The following is a 27,360-nucleotide window of genomic DNA, read 5'->3' on the forward strand; positions in this document are numbered from 1 at the left end:
CCTCTCGGAGCCCCAGCTGACTGGGCCCCTACTCGATGATTTACAAACACACACACCGGCGCACGCTGGCAACAACACCCAGGTGGGATCGGGTGCGACAGACTCTTAAAAGTCCTCCACACGTACACAGCTTCCCCCTCTTCATAAGCAGACGCGTGAGGTTCACCTCAGCTGCGTGGTGGTGGTGGTGGTGGTGTTGTTGTGGCGGCGCTCCCAGGGAAAGAAAAATCTGACTCTTAATGAATAATCCTATTAGCACATGAAAGGTAACATCTGGCTTGTTCCAAAAGCAGTCATTCTTTTATAGGAGAGCAATTTCTTTTCTGGATGAATGAGTAACCCTCCCAGCGAGCCGGGGGCGGCCATAGGAGGCGAGTGCACACTTCGCCACTCGTTTGGAAACCCCACACCACTCTCCCTCACTCCTTCGCACACCCCTTAAACACCGGCTGCCATATTTGCCTTGTTCGGTGAGAGAGAAATAAAGTAGAGAGAAGCCGTCTTCGATATCGTTTCTCCGCCAGTTCTCTCTGTTGCCTCCGAGCTTTTGCTGTAGCTTTGTTCTGCCTTCCCTCCCTTCCATCATCATGTACGTCTCTGCACAGTGGCGGCATGTGTGCACGCACACACACACACACACAGACACACACACACACACACACACACACACACACACTCAGTCAGTCTTCCTCCACCTTCCCTCTGGAGCAACACTGGGTAAACACACACTGATATTAGTGATGCCTAAAAAAATAACGATTAGCTTTGAGGGTGTTGGTTCATCACACCCAACGCCACTGGACCGCCAGGCCTAGCTCCCACAGGGACGACGTGAAGGTTAAAGGAAGACATTTAGTGACCGATGAAGGGAAACAAAATGTTTTTTCCCCTTGTTTTTATCGCTGTATTTACATTATTTTAATAAGGCTGTGACGGCAGGTTTGTACTTTTGTGTCGCGTCAGCACATATTAGCCCTGCGAATGCAAAAAGAAAAGAGAAGAAAAAAGTCAAGATCCTTTCTTACTCTCCATTATTTCTCGCAGACAACCCCCGCCACCCCCTCCCTGCTCTGTATTCTCTTTCTCCGTCTTTATCTATCCTCATCTGTTTCCCTCTGCCCTCTCCTCAGTGTCTGCAGAAAGTGAAATAGAGCAGAGGGGAGATTGTATCACAGCGTTGATCCGCGATAGGGTTGGAGGGAAAACGGACGGAGAGAGGTGTGTGTGTGTGTGTGTGTGTGTGTGTGTGTGTGTGTGTGTGTGTGTGTGTGTGTGTGTGTGTGTGTGTGTGTGTGTGTGTGTGTGTGTGTGTGTGTGTGTGTGTGTGTGTGTGTGTGTGTGTGTGTGTGTGTGTGTGTGTGTGTGTGTGTGTGTGTGTGGATGAGTGGGAGTGACATGTGTTTTGTGTGGCCACTGAAGGGCAGTCGTGATGTGTGAGGGTTCTACGCAACTCTCTCTCTCTCTCTCTCTCTCTCTCTCTCTCCGTCACACACGCGCACACACACACTTAGATGGTGAGCTTACCCAGTCCATTAATCTACATTAGTCTCTAGTTAAGGTCCTTCGTCAGATTGCAGTCGACTGTGTCTTGCCCAGCTCTCATTACACATCCCCCTGTGCTACAGAGCTACCTGCCTTCAAGACACTGCTGCTTCCAACTGTGGGACGGCAGCTTCACGCGACGGTTCCTTTTGGTTTAGATATCGGTGTGTTTTATGTAACGCTCACTCAGCTGCAAAAACTGAGAGGGAAATGCAGCATCATGCAAGCCCTTGTACGCAAGCACTGCTTTAGCTTTGTACGCTGAACCAGTCAGATTAAATCTGGATCAAGATTCTGTGGAACATACGAACCTGACCTGTCAGATCTAATAATTGCCAGCGAGCGGAGGGAATTACTTATTTTTTTCCGCCCCCCAACCACATATTTACCTGAGATTTCAAAGATTTTTCATGTTTAAAGTTTTTCTCTTGGACTCAGCACCAGCACATTCCACGACAGCTGCCTGATGTCTACGTAAACCACTTCACCCCAGCAGAGCAAAGTAAGCATAAAAAAAAACGATGTTGAGATTTACTCCCTTTAATCTGCCACACGTATTTGATATTTAACCAGCCGACGAGAATCTTCAGTAAAAACGTTCCCCGTGGCTTATCCCAGACTCAGTGCCACAAAGCAAGCAGACCCCCCCACAACAGAGGTTATTTGAACAGGCTGCCTCTCTTGCAGTTGCGGACGGAGAAGTGGGGGGTGGGAGAGGACAAGAGCAGAGAGGAGCGACTCACCTCAGACTGTGAATTACTGACGTGAAGGATGCGGTAGTCTAGATCCCTGGCTGTGCCCATGCATGCCCGTTTCCTCAGCGGACTAGAGGCGAGCTGGAAGAGGAGGCTATGCCATGGCAGAAGTTAAGAGGACAGACGGGCAGCGGCATGCAGGCAAAACAGCAGCAGCTGTAGTTGGAATAGTTGTTGCACATCGGCGTCCTCTGATCCAGTGGTGTGACGTTCCTCTAAGCCCCAGTCAGAGTCAACACTCTCCCTCTCTTTTCCTCCTCTACACCCGCTGTCCTCTGTTCCCCTTTCCCCGCATGGTGTCGGCAGGGGCTCTCACTCACTCACACACACATGCATGCATGCATACACACACACACACGCACACGCACACACACACACACACACACTCACACACACACACACACACACACGCACGCACGCACACAGTGTGGCTGAACTCCGGACGCCTCAGCGACAGAGCCCACGCAGGCAGAATATCCCCATCGTGTCGCCGCGGTTCTCCTCTCTGGCTTTCTCCTCGTTCCTCTGTGTGTGCATCTGGGTGTGTGTGTGTGAAGAGAGAGAGAGAGAGAAGAGAGGGAGAGAGATTAAGCGAAACAGGGGGAGGGAGCATGGGAGAGAGAGAGAGAGAGAGCAGAGGGAGGAGGGAGGGTTGCACAGGAGAAAGTACAGTTCCAGTTTGGGCTACATCTGGCAGGTTCATGCATCATCCCTTATCTCATCATCAGTAAAAAGCAGTTTGCTCAGTGACCTCACACCGACGGGGACCATATGCACATAAAGTCTTGCTTCACACACTTTTTCAAGAGCTGGCAAATTCAATTTTTAAATTTGAATGCAGCCGTTCAGAGTGCACTGTTCCTCACAGCTCTGCAGCCCAGAGTGCAAATGTCTCACCATCTTTATTTAATCTTTTTCATCCCGAGAAAGAAGGATACACACACACACACACACACACACACACACACACCTGTGTCTGTTATTCTTCTGTGTGCCTTGACACGTCCCCAAAGAATGATCCTCATGTTTTATCAACCCTGAGAGTTGCATTACAAGTCCATTCACCTTCTGTCGTCTCAATTTCCCCGCGTCCTCGCGGCTCTTCCCTTTGTGCGGCAAGACGGTTCCATCTGCTCGTCCTCCCTCTCAAGAGCCCGTCCGCCTGATCTCCTCTCAGCTTTTTGTCCATCTGTCAGGGGCTAGTTAGCAGTTAACACTGTTCGTGCAGGAGAGGACCTGTTTTGGGTTTTTTTCGTTGGAGAATGTGCATTTTCTTCTCCGATCTAATTGGATTTGCGGTGTACCATTGTAGCGTTTAATGAACAAAATGAGGAGGCAGGGAGAACAACTCACAGTTGGTGTAACCTTGATCGTGAGGCTGCATGTGTCTGGATGAATGTTTTGAGAACCGTGAGCTCGCCCTCCTTGTCTCTCGGAAAAACCCCGAGTTCTGCTTCAAGCCTCAGGTGTCATGGTAATGAGCTGCAGACTCTCCAGACAGCTGCTGCTGCTGCTGCTGCTGCTGCGTGGTTTTGCATTTAAGTGTGTGCGTTTTTATATATGTGGACGTTTTCATGTAGCTTACCTTTATATTTGCCAGAGAACCAGCAGATGAATGACGTATTGCAGACCCACAACAATCACGGTAAAGACAGGCAGCATCATCCACCCTTCAGAGCCTTTTGAAATCAATATGTTGTTTTGTTATTGAGGATTCTTGCGAACCAGATAATTCAATGATCAAGAGGAAAGGGGGGTTTTACCCGCACCTCGGGCGAGAATGAAATCCATTTAAGATTTTTAGATATATCTGAGAAAAACTAAACTAAACCTTACATGTTAATAATTTTCTTGCTTCATATAGTTACTCGGATGGAACTTTTCTAGTTATAATATCTGTCCTCATCTTAAACCGTCGTCTCTTTTTATTGTTATTATCAAATGTGATATTATGTTGTTTCTCATTAGGTTTATTTCCCTGTAGTACAACATTTTGTTGTTCTTCCACTTTTGGATCATTACTTGATATTGGATTTTTATTGTAATTGGGATACAGTCGTATTAGTAAGTCAGGTTTGTCAGGAGGTCTTGTTGCTAGCAATTTTTATGATTCTGGAATCACTAGAAAGTTAAAAACCTTCCTGCAAGTATGTTGACATCACGTAATCGTGACATCTCTTGTGTCTAATGATTTGAAAATGAGCCCTGAAAAAGTCTCCGGTTCGCCTCAAAACGGATAATCTTAAAGGGATATACTGTCAGTGAGTCATCTAAATACCGAAAGTGTCAGTGACTGGTCAAAACTAAGAAACAGACAAATATATGGTTGAAGGAATCCTTGACAGCTCCGTGACTGTCAAGTTCACAATTCGGTTGCCGCAGCCTGCGGGACCGCAGATCCCGCTGTGCAAGAAGAGTGCTAAAAGGTTTTCAGACGATGAAAGGGGGAGACACTCGGGCTCACTAGTTTATCACTCTCCCCCTCTGTCGCTGCATCACAGCTCTGTCAAGGCGAGCTCTTTATGACACGTGAATAACAGAAAAAAGTTTTGATATTCTCTGTTCATCCCCTGCACCTCAACTGGGTTTTCAACGTGACTTGAAATACCCCTGCTCCCTCCCTCCCTCCCTCCCTGACTGACTGACAGACAGACAGACTCTCAGCAACGTTTTAAGAGACGCACTTCTTGTTTTGGGGTGACAGTAATACATCTGCACCGCAGCCGTGATATTTCTCTGCCAGGCAGTGACAAGCGACGGGGGTTTTGACACCGGAGAAAGCCGAGTAACGTTTGTCAGGATTCGACCTTGGAACGTCTCGGAACTTGGCAAACGTTTTAGATTAGAACCCGGGGGTTAATGGCGTCCACTTAATGGCCAGACCTCCTCTGGGATGTGATGTCTACCGTATGCGGGGCTTTGGGAATGGGCTTTGCCGTTTTCTTTTTATTGGAATCTGCTCAGCGATCTGCTTGTGTAAGCACACTGTTTCTCAGATGGATAAACCGGTGGCAGTGGTGAAGTCACTGTAGTGATTCTCCTCCTCTATTGATTTCATTACCTCGAAGCCGAGCCCTCGGGGGACTGCGACTCGATGTCCTTGTCCCCTGCATGTACGGTCTTGCACAGCGCTGTGGTCCAGGGGATATCCAGAGCCAGTTTGTTCTCAATTCTTTCTTTTCTGCTGGACTTGTTTGGATTGTGAATAGATTTATGGATTATGCGGTTTGCAGTTTGAGTGCAGAGTTGCTACCCTTTATGACCGCACTGTCATTATCTTCATTTACTAGTTTGTGCATTATAAAAACCTGAAAATGGCGTCACTATCAAATAAAAACGAAATCAATAACATTTGCCTTAGCAGAGGTGGAAAAGTGGGTACATAAAAAAAAAAAAGGGAAGATGCTCAACAGTTTTTTTTGTATTCACGTTATCAATTTTCATCTGATGCAATGCCGTGGGTGATTATGCAATCATGCCACATCCTCTTGAATATATTCTCTCACGAAAGTACCTGGTTTTATTTTGAGTAAAGAGTCGCTCCCGAGTCGAAGGAACATTGTCACACTGAGCTCGTGCTGCTGTCAGACTCGTGTCAAACAGCTAATTGGCATAGAATGTGTTAGCGTTACCTGGTGGCGCCTAAAAATGATCTTTATATTGAATTATTGCCCCCCCCCACTCGCGCCAAAGATACAAGATAAAGGGTAAAATTCCCCCAAATGTGTCTTAATTCCTCTTCCACTTCCCATATTATACATATGTAACATTTCATTTTAGTCGCCTCACTGTCACCACTCGTCTCCACTGTGCTCTGATGTCCCGAGTGCATTCATCCACACAGAGCACACTGGAGCGCTGATATCTACACAGGAAACCTAATTACTAGATGGAGACGAGAGCTGTCAATTTGTTGTATCTCAGATCTCTCAGCAATCCTGAAAAGGGAAAGGGAAAAGTTTGGTGTGCGACTTGAGTGCGTTTGTGTGTATTGCGGCTGACGGGCTGATTCTTGATGCGTCTGCTGTGCGGCAGCGATGCCCCTGCCAAGTGTCAGGAGTGAGACGCGGAGCCGAAAATGTATCTAGCAGATACGTCAGCGAGAGAGTCTGTCCCCCTCTGCTGCGGTCTTCTGGTCTTTTCACCAAACGTGGGTACAAAGCTTGCTCAGAAACTAAACATCGGTGCATTTACTTAAATCAGACAACAAAGAGAAGTAAGAAATTACCAAATACAAACTAAAAAAATAAATGGAATAATATCTTCAGGTTTGACCTATGAAATCTGTAAGATAGCTTATTTTTGTCAGAACTAACTCATTTGGTTTCAGAATACCCAGTAGAATATACAGACAGTAGTGCCTCTTCACTGATGAGGTGATATTGGTGTACCGTAAGTTATATGAGGGGGCATAATGTCAAAATTAGACTGCATTTAGGGCTAAAGATGACAGAAATATAATTTCAAGGTGCCTGCAGTTCGTTTTTTAACAGATTAGATATTGCTAACTCTTCTGCTGAGAGAAATGTCTGAAATTGTCTAGATAGATTTTCTGCCTCAGTGACTGTCGAGGGGTAATTCAAAGTGTGGACCACCTCAAAGCTCAGTGTTTAAAGCTTGTTCAGGGTGTTATGGCTTCAACACATGACGGCGGACACAATCTTCCTCGCGCCACAGTCCAGCCACTCAATCTTCCTCCCCTTTACAGCGGAATGATGATGCAGACTTGACACTGGCCACGCTGAGCTTTCTCGTGAAAAGGAAGTGGATCAACGGGGTTTCCTTTTGTAAAATGAAGGCGTATGACGTGTCATAGTGTGAAAGGGCCTCCTCAGGGCGTCTGAATGGGTCACTTTCATGGCCGGCTGCCAAGTTTTTCCGTGGTTTATTATTATCTATCGTTTATGTATTCTGAAGTGTTTAGCTGGACGTCACGACGCATTACGACAAATGCAGCTGAAGGAGAAAATCACACTTGAACGGTTTCAGCTGGCATCTGACAGGTCCTCCCCTCCACGCCACCTTGTTCGCCTTGACGCCGGAGCCAAGTGGGCTCGCTGTCCAATTCTGCAGCGGTGGCCAAGTACATCGCATGTGTCAGCTCTGCATGTACTTAACAGGCCGGTGTTGAAAAGAGCTCAAGTGCTGCTGCTGGTGATGATTCACCCTTCTGGTCAACACTAGGACACAATGAAGTGTCAAACTCTTTATTTAATTATCTTGAAGTGATGGCTCATTATTTTCATTCAAAGTTCTTTTATGATGATGAATACTTTTTAATAAAATATTAATATCTATTGTCCAAATGAATGCAGATTTAGAGGTAAATCTGCTTTATCATTATATATATATATACAGAATGTATATATATGTAGATGTATAATTACATTTTTTGGATCATGTGACAAATAGAAAGTTTCAGTAGTGAATTCTGTTTGAGAAAGTAATAGATATATTTGCAGAAATCCAGCTGGCAGAAACACCAAATGACTCTGGTAAGTCTATCCCTTTGACTAGACGTTTTTTTTTAATATATCAAATATAGGTAACATTTTTATTCAATGACTTTTTTTCAAGGTGAAACAGTATATAGGTGTGGGATTTTTCTCAGCCTTGGCGAAGGTCTATGCCTTTTGTATTAGTGCTCTCTCGCTTATGTATGTTTCTCTCCATTATTTTTTTTTTGTTCCTGTCGAGGACTGCCATTTCACATTTTCATTCGGTGGTCCCTCCTCAGAAAATCACTGCAGTGGAAATATTTGTATCTCCGCTCCAACACTGCTGTAAGCCTTCTCTGAGTGACGAGGCAAATTGAATAGAATACAGATTGAGAGCCTATTGTGCGCAGTTTGGTCGCCTTGCCAACAAAACCCGCCATCCGATATTCAAAGCGTCTCTCTTACTCTTTTTATTTTATTTCAACCAAAGCCGATCACTTGTGTTTGCACAGTGTCGTCTTCTCCCTCTGTTTGAATGGCGCAGTGCCAGTGTGAGTTTTTCTGAGTGTTTGTGTAATTTCTGCTGTAATGATCCAGTCAATTCTTAGTGCACCAGGCCTGAAGCCGACAGAGAAATAGGGGGTCATTTAAAGTCCCTGCTGGTCTTCATACTAATCATCTTCCTCCTCTTCCTCTGTGCTCCTGCATCCGTTTTCTCTCCTTCGCAGACGGGTTGAGTCTCAGTCTACACCTCTCCAGAGACCCGCCATGCCATTTCCCCACTGGCTCAATTAAGGGCTTAAAACAATGCTCTGTTTGTGGGGCAACCCTTCGCAACTAGAGCAAACATCAATTTCTACTTCCCCATCTGTCAGGCGCCAAATTGAGATGAATTATCAAAGAGAGGAGCACGATCGAGAGCGGCGCTTGATGGATCTGATCCCTTCCTCTAATAATCACACACGTTTTCCCTCCCACTATGAGATTCTGCCTCATTTGCCCCTCGTCTTTCAGATAGATACGGAGTCGGGGGGGTTTCAGACATCTGCAGCCTCTGGACGCCGTGATGGATACGAGTTGTGAAGTTCCCATTTATTGTTGTTTTTGTTTGAGAAATTGTTTCGGTGGATAAACACTTGACGTAAATGACGGCACAATCGGTGGCTGTTAAATGGTGGAGTTCTGGAAGCATGTTCAGCTTTTTTTGTCCTGACCTTTTCTTTGAAGTCATGAGCATTTCTTTTTTTCAAATCCCCCTTTTTTCTTTTTTTCTATTTCATTTTTTATCCTGTTTCCTCGCAACAAAGAAAATTGCTCTTTTGGACATTTATTTATCATGATCATTTTGAATCACCACTGACAATTATAGTGTTTTTTATAACTATGATTTATGTCAATTATCATGGGAGCAAAGGGGTATTGGATTATTAGACATCCAGCAAAAACACATCTTCTTTCGAATGATACACTACAATGTGAAGCGGGCGTGAAATCGCTTTGGTGTTTAAAGAACAGCTGATTTGATTCAGCCACACGACTCTTCCTTTTGCCGTTTCCCTCTTACCAGTCTTTACATTTCCTGCTCCAAACCTGAAGGGGGTTAGTAAGAAACTAAGAAGATCAGTTGTTGCATTTTTCATCCATCCTTAAATTTAGTTTCTCCCTTACAATTAACATTAGAGGCATTATTTTTTTTTTTTAGATAGATAGATATTGTCTTGTTGATTTCTGTTTGTTAAATGGGTTTATTATGTCTTATTCTGTCTTGATTTTTCCATCACTGATGAACGAAAACCATTTCTGTCAGTGATTCAATTTGAACAAAAAGTCAGTCTTCAGGTGGGAAAGGTCAGGAGGCATCGCACAGTCAAACTTAAAGGAGCTATAACAGGAGCCGTGTTAGGATTTTCTAACATTGCCTGTTGCCGTGTGTTTTTTATTTTTCCATTTTGTTTTCGGTTGTTTTTTTCTGGCAGACGGGCTGAAGGATTGTTTTGTGACTCTCCCTCCTCTCTGCAGCTCCTCAGCGTGTCACACACCCCGCAACAGCTTTTCCAAAAATCTGAGTCGATACGGCGGCTTGTGAATAGTAATGGAGAGGCTTCTTTTTCTTTCCCAAATCCCTCTTTTTCTCTGAGCCCACTTGATTCCATATCCTCCCCATCCTTAGAAAAGATAAACAAGTGTCGTCATGGTAACGTTAACGGGTTCATCCCAGCAATGACAGTGGAGAGGCGAACTACAACAGGACTGTCCGGCCTTTGAGTTCTTCTGGTGCTTCTGAAACGCTGCTGGTCCCTCTGCCACACCTGAGGAGTCTGCTGTGTGACAGCGAAGGTTATCATTGTATCCCATCATGCCCCGCCTCTCCGTTTCTGTGACATGTGTTCCTGCACCTTAGATCTTCATTGTTGCAAATGTGAACTGTCTGAATCCTCCTTTCTTGGGAGAGACTCTCTGTCAGTCTGAAACCACTTCCTGATTTAGATCTCTCTCCCGTATTTCATTTGCAATCAGGATGTGCCAGCTGAACCTCCTGCCTCCAGCAGCAATTACATTTATTCGGAATCTTAAGATTCATTCACAGGCAACACAGGGATTGATAGTAGCATTGATGTGCGTGTCCCTGTGCTTCTGGCGGTTTCGATTGAACGATGGGAGGAAGAGTTTTACTACTGTACTCCACGCTGGAGCCTCAGCGAGTCCCACACTGAGGCCTACAACATGTAACGTTTGCTCTGAAGGCTATTCATTTCGGGGGGATTCACTCACAGCTGATGAGACAGAAAGAATGAATGAGTGTGGGATCCCCTTCAGCTCATCCAGACTCTCCAGTCTTTTGTGGTGAGGGGAAGTTGCTGCAACAAGCGCCAATGACTTGCAAAGACTTCTTCCTGCCTTGAAGCCTTTGCTCCTTTTGCGACTTCCCAATTTGAAGGGAATTGCAGCAGCCGATGCCTGCCCCTCGTGCCAGATACACCACTCAAAAAGTATTAAAACGTATATATAATGTGGCCTTTTCTAGAGAACTGTGCATAATCATTTAGCTACCTTTAATTCAGTACCAGAGGTTGTACGTGTCCTGGTGAATAAGACCCTCCATCCTTGTTCTTCAGTTAGGATTTGTTTATTGACGTGGCAGTTTCACGGTACACCTATCTGTCCTTTTTTTTAAGATCACTCTTATAGACTTATTTATTTGTTGAGTGGTTGTTTGCCTGCAGCCCCGGAATAACTAAAACTGAAACTGTGGCTGTCTGAACGGCAGCTCAGATGATGCTCTGAGCATTTCAGATTTGATTTACGAATGCACCTATAACAGTCGGCTGGCTAATTATTGTTTTTAATCACTAACCCGCTGTTTGTTAAATTAGTTGACTCCATGAACATGGACGTTTTCACCGATTCCAGAAAGTGAAGCCAATGCTAAAGTGCCTAACACCTGTATTCTCTTGAATGACCAGCAGAGGGCGACTCCACTGGTTTTGCAAAAAGAATAGAAGTTTCGATAGAAGTCTATGAGTCTATGAATCACTTGTTTTATAACGTCAGTTATAAATCGCTAGTTCAATCGCTAGTTTCATGTCCTCTTCAATACAGCACGATGTTCGTTTTAGTAAATTATGGTCCAATTTAGAGCAAAATAGACAATAAAGCGTGGTATGCATTGGGGCGTGGATGCCATGTGATTGACAGGTAGTGACGTCCAATGTCTGCAGGTCGCAGGTGTAAGTGGACGTCCAGTGGACGACCTCTCAGTCAGCCCACAATCCCGGCTCCTCAAAATATGGTTACTTCTGTTTTCAGAAAAACCAAGATGGCGCTGGTCAAAATGTTAAACTGGTAGCAATTGGTACCCACCCCTTGTTAAAATTTAGAATTTAGAATTAAAGAAGTATGAGAGATCAAAGTCTTTACACACTTTATGAATGTTATATACGCTTAATTCACCCCCGCCACTTTTTTTTCCCACTGTCTAATCAGGCTACATCTGAATTTGTCCTCCATCTTTAATGCTGAAGAGCTGAGGCTAACTCAGGGCTTTACATGGGCCCCACAGATAAAGAGTCTTGCCCTCCGTGTGCTTTAGAAAAACATCTCCAAATTAATATAACATGAGTCATTCTGGTTACAAAGAGGGAAGTGAAGCAGTCGCGATCACCACGTTGCATGAGTAAAAGTGAAGGAAAACATGAATAATAGATGTTTGAAATACGGATTTTTTTCTTCTTCTTTGCATGATTATCCCATTGTTAATGTTAATGTGGTGTTGCTTCCATACATTTGATAATAATTAAACCTTAAACAATAAAGCAATGACCTCAAGCTCATCATAAAAAAATAGGAGAGAGGTGTCAGGTGAGGTAAGAGAGTGTGTGTGTGTGTGTGTGTGTGTGTGTGTGTGTGTGTGTGTGTGTGTGTGTGTGTGTGTGTGTGAGTGTGAGTGTGAGTGCTAGTGCTCAGCGCAGTTTCTGCTCCGCTGTGTTTCGGCGGGTCAGGCCTGATTACGGCTCAAGGAGAGGCTCTCCGGTGAAACAGAATACCTTGTGAGGATTATATACCATGAAGCAGCATGAGTTATATTCATAGCATGGGGGCTCACACTTCGCCAAGGTAGTCGCGGATTCAAAGTTTTTAGTTACTTTACAATACTATATGTAAAATAAATGTTTAAAAAAGTGGGTTGCCACTGTTATAACAGCATCTCACTCCAGCTCAAGATGACATAAAATCAAGTCTAAACTTTAAAAACATCTTTAAAATGTGTATTGAAGCTAATTTATGCAGATGTTTTCAGTCAAAGATTGAATTATATCAGTTAAAAATATTGAAACAAAAAATTCTAAAAGAATACTAAATTTTTTCCTCAGCTCCCCTAGTTTTGGTAGTTTGTTGTAACCTGTAGAAAAAGTCTCTCAATCCAGAAAAAGAATGATGCGCTTACTTCAGCAGTTTTTTATTTGACGCTTCTGCATTCTGAATGCTCATCAGACCTGAGACTTACTAATCCGCATGTGCTTTCATGCATTCGGCGACCGAGCGGTTAATTACCTTCTCTTATCTTTGGTGCATTTTCTTTTGATCAGCTCAGTTGAGGGAAAACCGTGTCGCTGCAGCAGCCGAAGTGTTCCAAAAATGATACTCTGTGCTCTTGATCTTCAAAAGTATTCACGCATATCCAAGCAATTATTTCGAATTACTTCTTATTAGCTGTGGGTGATTTTTTGGGGGGTTAAAAACATACTGATTGACGCACCTCTTTGCCATCTGTCTTGCCATCTTTCTTTTGTCCTTGTGTGTTTTTTTCGGTAGCTTTATAAATTCCTCACCTTAAGGAATCTATTCCTGTCGAAATTCTTCAACATTGATTAGTTTGAGCTCTATTCAGTCTCACTGACGGTCAAAGACGACCCCTCTGAAATATGTCCATACATTTTCTAGTCACTCTCCCAGTTCTTCCCTCCCTCCACCCAGCCATACCAAACATTTTCCAGTCCCTTATCTACCACATGTACCGCGTGCTAACCACAGACAGAATTGCGAACTGCGTAGTAAAGACGGCACTTTTTTGGGGACCCCACGGGAATTATAATCAGTAGAGACAAAGAGCTGGGGAGAGCAGGGCAGTAGGTCAATGAACAGTCAGTGAGTGAGGGCGCCCACTTTTTTTTCAAACCTGGCAGGCCGTGCCAGCTTTTAGAACTCCGATCCAATCAACTCGGCCCGTCAGTATCCATCAAAATCACAGGCGCGGAGTCGTTCTGTCCTGGGTGGCCTTCAATTTGAACTTGATTGTATATTGAATGTTCTTCTCCTCTCTCTTCTCCAGGGGAGCTTTGTGGCCAGCATGACTGCCACATTGAGGCAGATGGACGACTACCATTACGCTCATCTGATCAGCACCTTCGGCAAGATAAGGAGCGATGTGGTGGTGAGTACACCTCATTACGTGTGTCCATGTCTACTAAATGAGACACTTCAGGCATTGTCATGTAACGGCTTTAAAAATAGGTCTGCGGTTCAGTATCTATTTTCTTTGCTGTCACATTTTACATGTTACAAAAATTGTTTTTCCTCCACAATAAAAGTATGAAATGAAATTTCTGTTGGCCCTTCCTCTCTGGCTGCTGTATACACCGCGTGCTCTTGACGATAGTAAGTCCTGAGGGAAGTTGTGGTGGAGGGGATGAATCTCATTGATGTTATGGATTTCGGCTCTGAATAATTCCTCCCCCAAAGCGGCGTTTCCCTAGTATCTGCTGCCAGATTAGCGTTATATAACTCTGCTCTGACAAGTGGGGAAATCCCGCTGTACGCTTCTACCCCAACAAATGACTTTGGAGCTCAAATGGAAGGGGAAAAAATCGAATTCATTTCACAGGTAAAGCTGTGTAAAATCCAGAGATTGGTTGTTACTTGTAGTGCAAGCTGCTTTTTATGTGATATTCACTGAATAAATGCCACTGCGAGGATTTATAGAATTAGTGAGATTACTACTTATTTGAACTTTGATTTGATTTAATAAAAAAGCATTTAAAGTATTTATTTACCCACAGGTTTTTTTGAGAGAAGGTGACTTGGTAAGAGGTATTAACATGGACATCACCTTGATAATTGAACACAGAGCTTGTTTGAGGTTCGCACAGATTTATTTGCAGCCTAAAAAAAGACTTTGTCGTGTTTTATGATTTCCTGTAACATGACACTGCAAAAACAAAGATTTTCAGGAGTAGATCCAGGGGGGAAAATCTTCAGCCAAAAATAGATGCACATGAATATTTATGTTTTAGTTATTCAGTTGGCACTGGCACAATAGAAGCTCGGGTGGTAGTTTTCTAACCAAAACTTATTTTAGAAAAGATGTAAAATATACTTTTGTGTCCCTATATATATATATATTCCACATCAGAAAAAAACTTGATGCCTTTGTAGCCCTGAGAGGGTTTGAAGCCGTGTTGCTGCAGAGAAGGTGGCAGAGCATCTATTAGTGGAATATGTGAAACTGATTATTAAGTTGTCACATTATGCTTTAACATCTTATAAGTACATGCCCTGTTAATGTTTTCCAACCATCACATGAAATAGTGTTCCTGTAAGAAGTCACACAGTGGTGATATCATTATAGGCTTCCCTCTGGTCCTTGAAATTTGGGGAATTTTTTTAACAAAAATATATTTAGCAAAAATAGAAACTGCAGTTCTTGTCATCTTAGTAAATAGGCTAGTTGCCATTGTCTGCATGTGTCCTCCGCCATCTCTCAGCTCTCAGACTCGTAACGACGTCGGTCTCTATTGCTGCTCTTACGAAATATATTCTTTTGCTGTTCTGTATTAGACAGGGCGAGAAGATACAACAAGATACAAAGGTATAGCTAAGAAGTGCTCAAACATGGATTCTCTCTCTTAATAGTTGTCTGTGAGCTTGCTTGTTCTCAGATAGGAACGATAGTTGAACTTGATCCATGTCTCAAACTATGCCATGTTGGGTCCTTGAATATGAGCGAAGTCGGCCTGGAATGTCCTTGAACAGTAATTGAATTTGACGTTGAAGGAGTTGTGTGAACCTTTTTATTCCAGCATATGAACATGCAGGATTATCGGTCTCAAGTGCCACGTGCCAAAAGGGAAAAACATGACTCACCTTGACTTTGAGAAAACTAATTTAAAAGCGGTTTATACTTGAAAGCCACAAACTCACACAGTTCTTTTTCAGATTGCTCTTATCTTGAAGCTGGGAAGAATAACTGTTTTCATTTTGAAAACTTTCTCTCTCTTGCAGGATTTCCTAATGGAAACGTTTATCATGTTTAAAGATCTCATTGGGAAAAACGTCTACCCCTCAGACTGGGTCATAATGAACATGATGCAAAATAAGTAAGTACAACCCTGCTGGACGGGGACACACACACACACACAGACACACACAATTCATGCTGCTTTAAACTCCCCACACTGTTGTTGCTAGGGAACAGCAGTCAGAAGTGGGTACGGTTATTTTGTAATGTTTTCCTCTCCATGCAAATATCGGCACAAGGTCTCAGCGGTGTACCAATCAGATGAGCAGTCGGCGCAGACGCAAATCAGATGAATTATAGATGCTTAGTTATATGCTGCCTGTTAATCTCCAAAACTTAACTCTCCAAAAGAGATGAAAATGTGCTTTGCAGTTTATGAGTTTGGAGAAGAGCTATGCTTTTGTGCACTTTGAGGAATTTAGAGCTAAGAAACTGCTTAAAGTTTTTGTTTGTGATTTTTTTGTTGTAGTACTACTGGTATGATATGGCAAGGCAACAGCTGTCAGATGAAAACCTTGAGCCAGTTTTTGACAAGAAAGAAAGAAAATTCGCTCTTCCCCACCAGCATCCATGCATCGCTAAAATTGGATGCCAATGTGTTTTACACAGTGACCAAAGATCGATGCTCTCGGCTGAATTACTTTACACACTCCACGGGTTTGGAAAAAGAATCAATAGATATATCTCTGTCAAAGCATAGTGACTGCATTACCCACAATGCAACCTGGCCACTGACTTCAAACTCCACACCACCAGTGACGTCACGGGAGGAATTTGTCATTTTTTGTGCGGCTCCCTCCGGAGTACCCAGAAGGCTTTGTTCAATTTCTATCACATAAGCTCCGGTACTTCCCAAGACTTGCAAACAGACTTTGATGTGTATAATCAACTGTAATGGCAGAAGGATCTGACGAAAAAGAAGAAAAAAAAACAACAATGAAAAGGCCCACATTTAAATAACAAGGCTTTTAACATAACGGCCAAGTACCTGGAGCTTTCTCTGTTCGAGTGCAGCTTCAAAGTGGCCATTTGCAGCATGCGTCGAGCTTATAGTGGCAACCTGTATTTGACTCCCTGCTCATTCTTCCTAAACTGTTCCAACATCCTCAGCGGCCAAGATATTTGACTAGCGATTGCAATGCTGTTCAATTTCTGGTTCCATCTTCCTCCATCGGCGCATTTGATTGGAGCGGGCCTATCTATCTGAGCTCGCAGCAATTCATTCTCAGACCTTGTTTTGTAGCATACGAAATGTTTTCTTTTTTGAGGAATCTTCCCCCAGTTGAACCCTTTTGTCTCCCCCGCACTTGTTTGTGACAACCGTGAGATTAATTCTGCATTCTGGTCGGCGCACTCAGCAACTTGTTGGAGTGAAAATCATTGTTCAACTCGGTGAAAAATAAGCCTGTCAACGTCTGACTCATCGCGCAGGGCCGTTTGCCGCCCGAGCCTCGTCTGAATACTGCAGGTGTCGGCTCTGCGACAAATTAGCGAAACCCTTCCGTTTGTCGCCGTCCGTCAAATTGTGTTTGATCGGTTGTTTCCTTCCGCCCGCCCCCCCGCGGTGAGGACCCAAGGTGACACGTCCATTCATCCGACGAGGTAGCTGCAAATGTGTTGCATTAACAGTCCGAGAGCATAGGAAGCTGTGTGCATGCATCGTGCTCCTGAGCACTGGAGACTGATCAGAGTACATGGCAGCCCTCAAGGGTGTCACATTTCTGAGTCCAATCCCTCCAGTCAGTGTGCAGTAATTCCGAAACAAGTTTGGTCAAAATAGGCTGAAAAGCTGTGCAGCCAACTATAAGCAACAAAGTTATTTGATCCAATGTTAATATCAGAAATCTTGGTGAGTAGACCTTTACAGTAAATACTTGTACCTGTTTTTGGTCAAGTGCTTCAAAACATTACTTTTAACAATGTCAAGATGTCGGTTGACAAATATCCCTCACTCATTCCCCCTGAGTGTCCTGTCTCTGGGAAATGCCCCACATGCCGCGTTCAGCCCCAATTTTCGCCGTCCCTGGCACCGACCGGCGGACACTTCTTTCATGTGCACACATCATGATAGCACCGCAAACGAGATGGGCATCAGCAGTAGCAGCAGCCGTTTTCCTCCCACTCCTTCTTCTCCACCCGTTGCCTCCCACTTTCCTCCAGGTCGTAAACTGATTCATGGCGCCTAATTGCCCCGCGGACGGCAGCGTCAGGCTGGTTAGCCACTGACTGCCACCTCCTCCATGCCAACTGGCCGTGGCTTAATGGTGACGGCTAATTGGCAGTATGGTGACACTTGTTCTCCGAAATGAAAAGGGAACGTTGCTCGCTATGGTCACGGTTGGTGGACAGCTTGATTACATGCCCTCTGACACAGATATTATATATATGCATATATATTTATTTATATATATATATATATTTCATTTGGTGAACATAACACAATAAATTGCATATTGTCCTCATTTTATAGACATGTCAAGGCTTAGTACATCATGCCTCAAGGGTCCAGGATTTTCAGTAATGTGAAAGGGGATGTTTTGAATTTAATGCACTTTGTAAAAATGCGTAAATAATACATTCAGCTTTTCTTTTAAAATTTCCAAATGTTGCAAAAGCTTCATGAATGCAGGCAGTTGTGGCAGTCGATGTGAATTTATTCCTGAATTTTTTACAGTTACCCGTGGGTTAACCTTGATTCCTGTTAAAGAACGCTTACTAAATTAGCTCAACTTGGCATTTGCCTAAATACTATAGTCACCTTTTCTCTCTCAAGAGAACGAAAAAGACAACAGCTGCTGGCTGCTTTGTACAGTCAGCTTAATGTGCTCCCTTACAGATTTGCATAGTAAACTTTTCAAGATCTCTGCACTCTTGAACTTTATAGCCCGAGATGTGCTGAATCACGGCGTACTAAGTGCAGTCATCATCGTCAAATCTGAGCAAATGTTCATTGGCAATTTTTCCCCCTTTTTCTTCCAGTTATTAGGCGAAGTGCATTTTAACAGCTGTGGATGTTGCAGCAACCCAAAGCCTTAATTAACAGATTGGAGAGAGAGAAAAAAATGTAGATGTTCAACGGTATTTAGTGATATTTAACACAAAGATGAAGGTTGTTTTGTTTTCTCCCAGTCTGCCATGACAAAAACACAATCAACAGATTGACAAATTACCTTTTTGAAGTTGTAATCCTCTCTATCTTCGCAGCACATAGAGACGAACAGAACAACTGTCGTCCTGCAGTCCTGGTAGTATTTTCAGAGTTGTTCTCCTGCCTGGCTGGCTCACTGATCAAGCTTTCATTTTATTTGATTTTGAGTTAACATCAGATGGCCTTCCTACAATCAGTCAATTTCCCCCCGAATAACACCCAAAGTTTTCTTGCAGAGCTGTTAATTATGTGTAAAAATAGTAGATCAAGAGACTAATTGAGGATTCCCTGCGTGGCAGAAGAAAAGATGAAAGCCCAGGCAAGCTGAAGAAGCAGCTCTTTAACACGGCAACCACGCCGTCAGTCCCTCACAGACTCATTAGGAGAGGGATTCTGGAGCTGGTTTGGCGTTCTCTCCATGACTAATCCAGGACCTGGAAGGCAGGAAGGAAGGTGGACTGTAAATGATGTTATTCTGTTTGCCTGTGGGCTTGTATCTGATTTGACACACTCCCCTCTAAAGGAGAATGTATTTCCAAAAATTCTACTTGTAAAACCACAAACCTCCATTTTGGTTCCTTGAAGACATTGCCCCGTGGGTTTGAGAAATTTTTAATAGGCTTCAAATTCTTTCAAGCTCCGTTAGGTAATTCCGACAAATTCTGAGGCCTCGTGAAGTATTTTTTAATTTTGGAGATCTGTATTTGTTCTATCAGTCAGGTGCTATGAGCATGATGAAACGTAAACAAAAAAACGGACAATTTGCATATGGTATTAATGTTATATTACCATTACAAATTTCAAGGTATAAGCATAATGTTCAATTATGTAAAAGTTATTATGAACTTGCAGTTAGAATTAAAGGAGAAATAGTCAATGTCCCAAATTATCTGTTGACACTATCAAGCCCCAGCTTTCCGGTATTGAGAGCTGGAAAAAAAAAAAAAGGCCTGACCTTTACATGGCTTCCCAGCTACGTTGCTCCGGCGACCATCGTCCTCTCGTCTGTCTCGTGTGCGGAATTGCGTCTGCGAGTTGCAAAAACCCTGATTGGTAATTCTGCAAGAGTGAGATTAAGACCCAGCTCCACAGAGGAACCACGGGAGAGTCATCAAACATGGTCGGTGACATGGTGGCTGCACACTGCACTGCATCACCAGGCGCTGCGCTGGGTGTGTTTGTCAACCTGCCAGTGTCGGGTAGAAGTTATGAGTTAATCTTCCGTCTCCAATGTAAATGCTTGACATCACTTTTGTTGACGACTCGGCGTGCGCTACTTGGAGCTTGTATTAATGTCTGTCACTGTGTGTGTGTGTGTGCGTGTGCGTGTGCGTGTGCGTGCGTGTGCGTGTGTGTGCGTGTGCGTGTGCGTGTGTGTCTCAGCTCAATGATAAGCCGTTGCCCGGACGAGTAATATTGTCTTGTGCTTTGAGTGCAGTGTTTGAGTGGCTGTGATCACACTGCGTTCGTTGGCCTTTAAATAGTGAACCCCTGAAGAGCAATGACATCCAATGTGATTTCTGTCAACGTGGTTTTTCATCAAAGTCAATGTCAAAATGCAGCAGCCATAGACAAATTGTCCCTCTGCCACATATTAAACCTTAGTGGAATTATTCAGATCATTTAGTTTTGCAAGAGAAGCAGTACCGCAATGTAAAAGTCCACTCCTGCATTCAGATTTTACTTATTTACTTTCATAGAAACATTCCACGTATATATTTTACGTAATTCCCCCGTCTCAGAGCGTTTACGTGCATTTTCTTGGCGTAAAAGATCATAAAATGGAAATTGAGATGACTCAGATTTGTGCAGAACTTTACTTTCCACCCCTGTTTTGTAGGTCATCCAGACTTTTTTATTTTCCTTGTAATGGCAAACCAGAGATTTACTCACCCATTACCACACTGAGGCTGGAGAGCCGGTGAATATGCTGCAGCTCATTTCGGTCGTTCCTCTCCGAAAACGACCAACATGTTTGCCGGAAAACTGAGATGAGCGAGTGAATTCCCCTTTCACTTTGATAACCCAATTGCTTCTGTCTGTAGATCAGCTGTGCGTAAAAAACAAATGGCCCCCGTTCCACGACTGCATATCAGATGTGAATTTAATTTGGCGTTTTAACCAGAATTGATGCACACTGCAATCAGTGGTGACTAAAAGCGTACGCACAGCATGAATGACAGTCTGCTCCTATGCCAAGGCCCTATATAATCATCTATAATAAGCAGATTTTAAGCGCTGTCGAGAGTGGGAATCCACAAAAACAGCCTCACCGTGTCGTCGGAGGATTGTCAGAAATAAATTGTGAATTTAAAAGAAATTGGGGGGAGAGATGCAACAATTAATTAATGAACGATTCACTACTAAATTAACTGCCAACTTATTTGATTAATTGTGGTAGGAAAAAAAGATCTTAAATGTGAATATTATGGGGGTTTTGGGAAAACGATTAACATTGTTCATTATTCAACAACAAATGGATTAATCGAGAAACAAAAAATCGACAGATCAAACGATAATGAACCTAGTCGTCCGTTGCAGCCCTAGAAAAAACCCATAAAACGTTCAAGTTTTATACCGTTCAAATTGCTTCACGATTCATCCGCAAACTTTTCCTCATTGCTCGACTTGAACTTCGCCAGCCCTCAAAACTCCGGCGCAGAGTTTTTTCCTGCTTGCAAGTATTTGGAGTTCTGTCTGAATCCGCCTGCGTCGCCTCATTAGTAATCCGCTCACCTCTTGAAAAACTTTTGGCCCTGGATGAAAAGCAGCCTCTGCTGTCATTGTTGAATCTCAGATCTCTGTGTTTACAGGCTTGGCGAGAGCGAGCGTGCCTCGGCTCCGACAATGGCTCCACGCTGCCTGGTGCTGCCGAGTCATAGGGGACCGCGGCTTTTTCTTTTCCACAGTATTCACATGACAGACGGGGGGGGTCACTGCCCCGTGGGTTCAGTCAGCAATCATTTCTTTTCCACTGTCATTTGATAGAGTCTAACAGGTAATTTACTCGGGCCTCTGTCATCGGTTCAGTCTTTACGGAAAATTGCAGCAAAAGTCTGCTGAGGGGTCTACAGGGTCTGTTATCGACTCCGAAGAGAAATAAGTATTCTTATACATTTCCCCTTTTAAATAATTGACAGCATGTTCTACATATTCATAATCTTGTACATTGCCTTGTTCAAAAATAATGCTGTCTGTGTTCAGTGCTTATGTTGGCAGGCTATAATGCTAAACTACAGTCACATTGTAAACGCCGGGCAGTCATTGGTTTCACTCACTCAAGTTCGAATATTTCAACTTATTCGAGCAGTTGTCGCGATGTCGCCGATTAGCGCCGAGATCCTCACATCGCCGCCGATGTCTGCGCCCAACGGAGAACGGGCAGGTCGTGTTTACTCGCCCCGAGTAAACATCGATGATCTTTGGTGTGAGCGCAGCACGGGAGCGTTCCCTATGCATCCCGTGGTGAACCCTGGAAAGCCACGAGAAAATGTCTCCAGAGGTGGATATGCTGTGTTTGAGATGCGGTAGAGGAAAGTTGACACACTGAAGTTAAGATTTGGGTCAAAAAGAAACATGTTGAAATTCAAAGTTATCCAATATTAGATCAGGTGACTTGAATGAAGGGGAATCTAATTTAATAAGTTGGTGTGATGATGAAGCTTTTTGCCCTTGCCTTATCTCCGAGCACAGGCAGGCAGATACGCCAGCTATTCGGCGATCATTATCGATTATGCTCCGTGAACTCAATTAGCAAGTATGATCTGCTGATAACTTCTTTTTTTATTAGGATAAATGCTAGTTGTCTATGGTGCGGATCACCTCGCGGCGCTCGAGTCTGTGTACCATGGCTGCAGGAAGTAAGCTGATTTAAAATTAAGAAGAAATAACAGCAAATGTATGAAAAGCTAATCCTCTGTTGCGTGTGCCGAGATGTAAATGTGCTGCACACCCATCAATCCGCGGTAATGGGCTAATTTTTCCGACACTGACAGTTTTGCCGAGCATATTTATCATAATGATGCCATATGTATACTATGTCAAAATGAGTGAAATGCGTAGGAGGAGCTATGCTGCTGTTGCACTGGCTAATTAAAAAGTTCTCGATATTAAGTTTTTGTCTTCTTAAGCACGAAATGACGGGGAAGCTGATGACTTTTTTACAGATAAAAATAACTTCATTGATTTCACATGCTGAGCCTGAGATGAAGAAAAAAAACATAAATAACATGAGGCAGCTTAAGGGCAGGCTGTTTTCAAGAATATATACATTTCTAAGTTGACGCTAGAAATGCTTTATGTCTTAGCCGAAGGTTTAAGGCAAAGACTAAATCTGCTGGATGAGTCTCTGATCAGGTTTATAGTAGCATATTAAACGTTGCTTCCTGTTGTAATACAGTTGTAAAGAAATAGTTTGTCATCATCTCTCTCTTTGCATCTTAGCATCTTATGTCCGCCCCTACCCATCTGCAGCATAATGACAGGCCATCCCAGATGTTGCAAGGCAGCCAACGGTCTGCCCCCACCGCAAGCTTATGTTGGTATATCACATTTATTGAAGGACCATACTTTAAAGCGCATATAAAAAAAAACATATACGGTATATATGTTTTGCAGAGTTCAAGAAAATTAGCTCTGAATACCTTTAATCTTGTTTGAAATGTCCTTTCGAAAGCGCCTTAGTCAGAGCCCACTGCGAGGGAGAGTATATTCTATTTTCATCTGCCTCATTAAGTTTCTTCACTTTAATTAATGGCAGGATGTGCTCACAGAGGAACTGTCCTGTCTGTTCGTTAAATCCCATTATATGTCTGCACGCGGGCAGACCGCCGGCTTCAAATGGGCTCCAATTTTCTGGAGTTTATATTATCCTGTGACCAGCAACATGAGAGAGAGAGAGAGAGAGAGAGAGAGAGGCACTCACGTTCATGCGATACCACGTCACACCTACTGCATACAAATACTGCGGATCGCTCATGTAGCGAGCGCGGGGGATTTTCGTCGGCCCGCGTCGTCCAACTGATTGCAGTGGAAGCGTGAAGGACATGAAATGGTTGATTACAGCTGCATTTTTACCTGTTGATTTGTGTTCAGCCAGAAGCTGTGAAGAGTATTGATCTCACCTCCCTTTCCCTCACAGTGCGACCCAGCAGTGGGAGCTGTGTGCCACCTGGGTAGTGTGTGTAGAAATGACAGCTGAATTGTCGGAGCACTGATCCGACTTGGTGTGACCCAGTCAGATTTGGGGGTTGGAGGTCAGTAGTTTTGCCTGTAGTTGTCAAGTTACATACACCATAAATAAAAGTTTTATTCTAATGTATTTTTTTTAAGGAGAGAATTGGTTTAAATCCCTGATGCACCTTAATGTTGCCATGAAATCCCACACACTGAAAGTTGTTTTTTTTCCAAGAGAGTCGACATCAAATTACACAAATTCTGTATCCATCTTCATAAAGCTGCATTGATATGTCCTTAATGCGATTCGCAGCGTCCAAGGTTTCCTGCAAAGTGTGTTCATTAGTCGCCGCAGGATTTGCAAAAGATGCATCATATGATGCCACCTTGTAAAAATCTGTTCCTCCATTTCGCCCTCAATTACATTGACAACCTCTGTATGAATCTCGGGGAGGGCACGAGCCCTTGTGATGTTAATTATCTGTGATTTTATTTTATTTTATTTTATTTATTATTATTTTTTTTACATATGAACTCTGCAGTTTCATTGGTTGGGTTTGAAATCATCTTCAATATATCCACAGCGCCAGCAGGACATCTGTAGACTAAAGCATAATTCAACAGGTTGTTGTTTTTTTACATGCGCCTGGTATGAGTAGCTTGGCTCAATGACTGCTGTTCCGTTAACCATTTTTGAAATACTCACCTGTATATTCAACAGAAATAAATACCCCACTTATTTTTCTTTTTTTGAAAATTGTTTTTGAAAATTACAAACTGAAAATAATGAGGCTCACACGTTGAGCAGTAATATTTCTCAGCCAACACAAGCACAGTGGATGGAAACACATTCAAGCATTAGCCCGGTGTTAAGCGTATCAACCATATTGGCATGTTCACAGCTGCAGAAAATTGACTGAGGTGTGCAGAGGGGGAGCCTGAGCTTGTGCACACTGGATGGTGGTAATGGGCTGTCTGAGTGCTGTGGAGATGGGGGGGGGGGGTTCTCCCCCTCCGAGGCCAGAGAGCTCGGGAAATAGACTTCTAATGGCTTAGCCAAACGGTGTTCAGTGACAGTTGACCTTTTTTTTTCTCTTGCTAGAGATTTAAGGTGACTCTTAATACTGTACGCATCGCATGTCAGACCGAGACGGCATTCAGTCAGCAATTGAGATTAATGCGGGACACGGGCATTGCATTGCTTTAAAACAACTCCCATCCCACAGCAGTGGTAGTCTTAACAGTGGCGGTTATTCCCATTCAGGGTGAGGTAGACGAGGCAGCGAGGGGAAACCCCAGTCGTGTCTCAGCACCAATGAACTTTAAGGTAAACCCCTCACTGCCACGCAGCCAATATGAGGTAAGAGACTAGTAGAAGGTGTGTGAGGGAAGTTCGATTCCCACAGGCGACCTAAACTGCTTTCAGACGTGCACTGAAGTCTGAACATTTTCTGGAACGTTTCCCGCCAGCCCCGGAGAATGTCAGAGTGAGCCCATGCAGGATAATCTCCCTACACAGACACACCACACGATATTCCCAGAGACTCTTCCCGCTGGCGTGAACGCGTCGGACTCTGGACACTCCCCCGCTTCGTTCGTCATGTGCGAAGTGCAAACTGCGGAAAAATATCCGGAACCCAATTTTGCGGACATATTCCGGAGTTCACGTCGGAAAAAACAGCTCTAGTTCCACGAACCAAAGGCAGGCGGCTCAGTCGCAGGTGCCTGCGCCGCAGACGTCTGCTCGCCTGCCAGAGTCAGTTACCTGCGCGTTGCATCTCAATGCTGCTTTATAGCCTGCTCATGAAACCCTGAGGCCATCCGCTCAAGTGGCATAACAATTGTCATTGTTTCACCTTGCCAGATTTTTTTTTTTCCCCCCCCGAATGTTCTGATGCTTTGTGCGAACAATCGTTACAGTTTCTTTGCTGATTTGTAGTTGCGGGGGTCAGAAGTTCAGGTGTGTTTGTGTGTTTTTTGGGGGGTTTTATTTTATGAAAAAAGGGAAAAATGTTCACACCAGTTGAAACAGGGACTAAGATTGAGAAACCACAAGAACCTGGGATGATAGTTTCTTATATACCAAGGTTATTAACATTTTTCTCAAAGTCATGATAAGCGCCTTTTCTTTTCCTCAGTAGGTAATTCCTAGAGATTAGTACACTCATTGTTATATGGCTGGTTCTACCAAGGGATGAAGTTAAATAGTGGATGGGCCTCTGACTCTGTACGTAGCAATCATAAATTCCCCTCTACAAGCTTCATCACACTTCAAGTTATTAACATTTAATTCTGCAACATCAAAGTGGATTAACCCATCGGACGGCGTTCTCATTAAGATCTACTCAATGGCTCACATCCTCCTTTACCCCAGGCTGAAAAGAAAGAGATTGAACCCGTGTTTCACCTCTGCAAGAAGCACATACTTTATTTTTCACAAAGGAAAACATTCATTCTTCTTGGGAGTCCAACCTTCCTTTTCTTGTTTGGCTGTAGCTTCGTAACTGCAGATCAGTTTTCCAATTTTTTGCCACTGCATGTTGTATCTTGCTCGGGTCTTGTAGTGTTAGTTTTTTGTTTTTTTTTCTCCTACCTAGGGACTGCGGATAGAAAGCTGTCAGGTTAAAAAAAAGAAATGTAAGACGTTTCTCTTCCCCTTTATTTAAGATTGTTTTTGAACAAGTTCCTGGGGCAGATTTTTATTAAAACAAAGATAAAGATAAAAACACAACGTAAACTCCTCAGGCAGCACCTTTGTACCTGCTACATTGGTTTATTGTGTGTGTATATGAAGTTTGATCCGTTGAGTGGTAATTGAAGTAAACGTTTTTTTAACAAATCAATGTTTTGCCTTGCTACGCATTATATTTCAATACAAACATCTGTACGGTATCTAAGCAGTTTTTGGTCAAACACATTTGTGAGCGTGTCCTCTCTTCGTAACATTTTGTTATGAATCCATATGTTGTGTTCACTGGTATTTGCATGGGGTGTGAATACGAATACCTGCGGGCTACTTGATCAGCAAGGAAATTGGTTTTCGGTGGGGAACGGACGGAGTTGTCTGTGACCTTTAAGCTAATGTAATTAGAAACTATGGATTCTGATTACCTATATTTTAAGGTAGAATAACTTGTCCTTAGTCAGTAAGGAAACAAGTTCCAAACGCTTTTTTTCCCTCTTTGTCTTTCCAGAGTTTTCCTACGGGCCATTAACCAGTATGCAGCGGTGCTGAACAAGAAGTTTCTGGATCAAACCAACTTTGAGCTACAGGTAAGAGCCGAATCAATGGAAGTAGGGCTGCGACTAACGATTATTTTCTCGATTAATCGATTAGTTGTTTGGTCCATAAAATGGTGAAAACCCAAACCCAAATATATATAGTTAACTGTCATAGAGGAGCCAAGAAACCAGAAAATATTCACATTTAAGAAGCTGAAATCAGAGAATTTTGAACTTTTTTACCCATAAAAAACTACTTGAAACGATTAATCGATTATCAAAATA

At 43.4% G+C, this 27,360-nt stretch overlaps 2 protein-coding genes across 3 annotated transcripts in view; one reads left to right on the forward strand and one right to left on the reverse strand.

The window, feature by feature from the left end:
• Positions 1 to 2,822, reverse strand: part of LOC118288097 (inhibitory synaptic factor 2A) — a 29,210-nt gene extending 26,388 nt beyond the window's left edge. The window contains exon 1 of the mRNA XM_035613888.2: positions 2,286 to 2,822. The gene's annotated coding sequence lies outside the window, so the exon portion shown is untranslated. The remainder of the gene's footprint in view (positions 1 to 2,285) is intronic.
• dock1 (dedicator of cytokinesis 1) overlaps positions 1 to 27,360 on the forward strand; it is a 156,985-nt gene that overhangs the window by 92,486 nt on the left and 37,139 nt on the right. For both annotated transcript variants that reach the window (XM_035613879.2, XM_035613880.2), the window contains exons 28-30: positions 13,566 to 13,667; positions 15,515 to 15,609; positions 27,048 to 27,126. In XM_035613879.2, the coding sequence (XP_035469772.1) occupies positions 13,566 to 13,667; positions 15,515 to 15,609; positions 27,048 to 27,126 (276 nt within the window). The remainder of the gene's footprint in view (positions 1 to 13,565; positions 13,668 to 15,514; positions 15,610 to 27,047; positions 27,127 to 27,360) is intronic.

This window comes from Scophthalmus maximus, chromosome 16 (assembly GCF_022379125.1).
Source record: "Scophthalmus maximus strain ysfricsl-2021 chromosome 16, ASM2237912v1, whole genome shotgun sequence".
Taxonomy (NCBI): Eukaryota; Metazoa; Chordata; class Actinopteri; order Pleuronectiformes; family Scophthalmidae; genus Scophthalmus; species Scophthalmus maximus.